We start from the raw sequence: 3,727 nt of genomic DNA, 5'->3' as shown, positions 1-3,727 counted from the left end.
TTCAAGTCTACCCTTGTGCTTGGATTTGCTCATGTCTCATAACTAAAAGAAAAATCAGGACCAAATTTCCTGAGCCCCAGCACTAAAATACCATGAAAGTTACACAGCCTTGTTTGCTGGCATGAAAGAAAGACCTTTCCATAAAATCTAAGTAAACTGGAAATGTCCTGACACCCCTGACAATAAAAGGGGCCTGGGAGGTGGAGAAGTGAGGAAGTCAGGAAAGACAATTTAGGGAAAGGATCAGGATTTGCTGACTCTCAGAAAAGCAAGTGTGGCTGGTGTTCAGGGGTGCAGTTTGGAGTTGGGGAGAAGGAAAGAAAAGTCAGGGAAACAAAACTTGAAAGAAAATCTAAGAAATGTGAAGTGCCCAAATAGACCAAAGATTTCGGGGAGCAGGGTTCTCTGGGCCTCTTTGCCACAAATATAGACAGGACCCTCCCCGTGTCCCTTCTTCTCTCACTCTGTTGTCTCCACCAGACAACGGAATAGGGTAGAAGGCTGGGGGGTTTCAGAGCAGATGTATACACGCATATTTTCTTAGGACCATTGTATTAGTTACCTATTGCTGCGTAACAAATTAACCCCCAAATTTAGCCACCTAAAGCAACAAACATTTATCATATCACAGTTTCTGTGGTCAGGAATTTTGGAACAGCTTAGCTGATGGCTCTGGTTCAGAGTCTCTCATGAGATCACGAGCCACATGTCAGCTGGGCTGCAGTCATCTGAAGGCTTGACTGAGGCCAGAAGACACGACACTTCCAAGATGGCTCACTCGCATGGCTGTTGACAAGAGGCCTCAGTTCCTTGCTGGGCCTTTCTGTAGGAATGTCTGAGTATCCTCACAATATGGCAGCCGGCTTCCTCCAGAGCAAGGGGTCCAAGAGAGAGCAAGAAGGAAGCCACAACACCTTTCACAACCTAGTCTCAGCAGTCACACACTGTCATAGCTGCCAGTCACACACTGTCATAGGTGCCATATTCTATTCAGTAGAAGTGAGTCACTAAGTCCAGCCCACATTCAAGGAAGGGGGATTAGGTTTCACCTTGGGAAGGGAGAAGAATTTGTGAATAAGTAGTCATGTGTCTAAGACCACAAAACTATTTTTCCTTGTTTCGCCCGTATAACATCTGCTCCTGCTGAGATGGCCAGAACAGAGAGGAAGGAGGTGGTCAGACCCATGTCACCTGCTGAAACTTTGCTTCTCTTTATCAAAGAGATAAAGCCCGACCCCCCAGATGCTGCGGTCGGCAGGCTGTGCCCTGATTCCTCACAGGGATCCAATACATGCAGAAAATAATTGGGACTCAGATCAGAGCCCAGAACCAGGGTGGGATGAGATCCAGGAAGGATCTGATTGGCTGAGTTTCGGTCACAACCTACCTCTGAAGATGGGTCAACCTCCCTTGGACCATATGGATTGAAAGTGGGAGATGGGTGGTTGCCTTTAAAAAGAAATGGGATGCTTTTTATCAGAAATGTAGGGGATCGGCTTTGGCTTTGGAGTAATCTAAAAAAAAAAAATCAATGACACTACCAATTCTGCTTCAGCATCGGACGTGGCCACCATATGCATCATGATGGCGGGATGGAGGAGGGCGTACAGAGACGAGCAACCAAGTCTGTTCCTGCCCTTTCCAGAAGGTTCTTCCTCTTGCCCCTAGCCCCCACCTAGAGTATGAGAAGCTTCCAGAGCAGTAAAAGGACACCTACTAAACCCATAGCAAAAATAAGATCCACCAGCTCCTTGTTCTAGCCCTGGTAGAAGATGCCTGGTTAGTGCCTTAGAAAGCACCAACCCTGGAGGACCCAGAAAAGAGGACTCAGAAAAGGACCCAGGCCTGCACCAAGTTAGAGCAAGGAGGCCTTGTCCAAGCAGTTCTCCTCCTCCTCTGTGTGACCTTGACCAAGACACTTTCCCTCATTTCCTCCTCTGTGACACTGAAGGGAGTGGGCTACACCATCTGTGTGACCCCACCCCATTCTGATATTCTTGACAGTGGAAGGAGGTATGTAGATTTCCAGGTGTCTTTGCAAATAGGTTGACATTATTCCCGTTGCAGGCATGGCGGAAGTACGACACAGACAGGAGTGGCTACATCGAAGCTAACGAACTCAAGGTAGGATAAGCCTTGAGGAGGGTGTGAGGCCAGAGTGGCAGGGGGTTTAAGGAACCTGGGGAGGGGAGGGCATGTCGGATGAGCAGCATGGGTTTGTGGTCTGCTTAGGAATACCCAGGCCTGGCACTGAATTGTTGGCCTTGTGCAGAGAAGCCGTGTGAAATCGGTAACCCGGAGCTGCAGTGCCACAGAGTTCAACCAAACCCCACTGCTTTGCACCCCAGAGCTCAGGACCGGCATCCCCCAGGCAGTTCCAGAAGCTTGGCCTTCTAGCTTGTAGGTCCACCCCCAGATTCTCCTGGGCGCCCAGTGATCCCCAGGCACTGCTTAGCCCTGTGTCCTGGGGAGCCCTGGGCTCTGGGGAGGCACAGCCAGTCTCTACCACCTGTTCTGTGGGGCAAGTGGCACCCAGGAGCCACTGAGGCTTTCAGAGTCATGCTCCAAGTGTTACAGGATTAGGACATGATACGGGCTGAGCCGTGGAAGTGGCAGACCTCCAAAAACAATGTTAACTGACTGAGCAAGTAAGTAAATGAATGAGGACTGAACAAATGGGTCAGAAGCTCTCAAGAGGACTTTTGTCTTCCAGGGGTTTCTGTCGGACCTGCTGAAGAAGGCAAACCGGCCATATGATGAGCCCAAGCTCCAGGAGTACACCCAGACCATAGTGAGTGGACACGAGTGTCCTTCCTCCCCAGGGGCACAGAACCTGAGCCCCAGGTCCCTGAGAGTCTGGTGTGCAGAGCCTTTTGTTTGCTGATCCTTCAGGCCCGGGTGAAGTGACTCACAGTGGCGGCTGGCAAGAAGGGTGCTGGTTCATGGCCCCGCATACCCTTTGAGGTCCTCGCCGAGCTGACAGCTGGGCCAGTGTGAGGCTGGGAGCATCTGTCTCCATGGCAACCTCTGCAGCTCCAGGAGAGGATAAACTTGAGAGACGGGGGCCTTTATTGCTGGCCCACTGTGCCCGAAAAGGGAGAGAGGGGCATGACCAAGTCCCTGCTGTCCCCGCCAAGACTGTGTTAGACCATGTTGGTCCCTGGTCTCCAGGTGACCTCAGAGGAGGCAACAGCACATGCCACCTGTCCCCTTCCTCTCCTCTGCAGTAGAAGGGGGGATGGCAGGGCAAGGTCAAAGCAAGTAACCCCAGCACCTCTTTCTGTCCCCAACAGCTACGGATGTTTGACTTGAACGGGGATGGCAAGTTGGGCCTCTCGGAGATGTCCCGGTAAGTGCCCGCCCTCGCCCCCAGCATCACTTGTAACAAGACTCCTGCAGATCCCTGTCTCTGAGATCGTTGGTGGGGAAAGTGGCAGGTCTGGGTGTCAAGAAGCTCAGGACAAAGCCAGATGGAAGCGGGAACATCAACACCTCGCCTTGCCTGTCTCCCTCTTTTTCGAACTTTCCCTAACTCCTGATTGCAAAGTGCTCAGATCGTTTCCGTAACTGCGGACGCTGCCTCTGCCGTCCCCCAGGCCGAGCTGGCCTTCCTGTGCTCTGTCTCCTAACCTCCCTCTAACGTTCTCTTTCCAGACTCTTGCCTGTTCAGGAAAACTTCCTGCTCAAATTCCAGGTAAAACAGCCCTCTGCTGTCTCTGCTTCCTCC

General features: G+C 51.6%; 1 protein-coding gene across 2 annotated transcripts in view; it reads left to right on the top strand.

Moving 5' to 3' along the window:
• CALB2 (calbindin 2) overlaps positions 1-3,727 on the top strand; it is a 41,667-nt gene that overhangs the window by 31,565 nt on the left and 6,375 nt on the right. The window contains exons 5-8 of one of the 2 annotated variants that reach the window (XM_012641520.1): positions 2,068-2,124; positions 2,714-2,791; positions 3,294-3,349; positions 3,655-3,694. In XM_012641520.1, coding sequence (XP_012496974.1) covers positions 2,068-2,124; positions 2,714-2,791; positions 3,294-3,349; positions 3,655-3,694 — 231 coding nt within the window. The remainder of the gene's footprint in view (positions 1-2,067; positions 2,125-2,713; positions 2,792-3,293; positions 3,350-3,654; positions 3,695-3,727) is intronic. The other variant, XM_012641521.1, reaches the window with a different exon arrangement.

The sequence above is a fragment of the Propithecus coquereli genome, unplaced genomic scaffold, assembly GCF_000956105.1.
Source record: "Propithecus coquereli isolate 6110/MARCELLA unplaced genomic scaffold, Pcoq_1.0 Scaffold165, whole genome shotgun sequence".
Lineage (NCBI taxonomy): Eukaryota > Metazoa > Chordata > Mammalia > Primates > Indriidae > Propithecus > Propithecus coquereli.
Note: the sequence above shows the minus strand (reverse complement) of the source record. Positions and strands in the feature narration are given on the sequence as shown.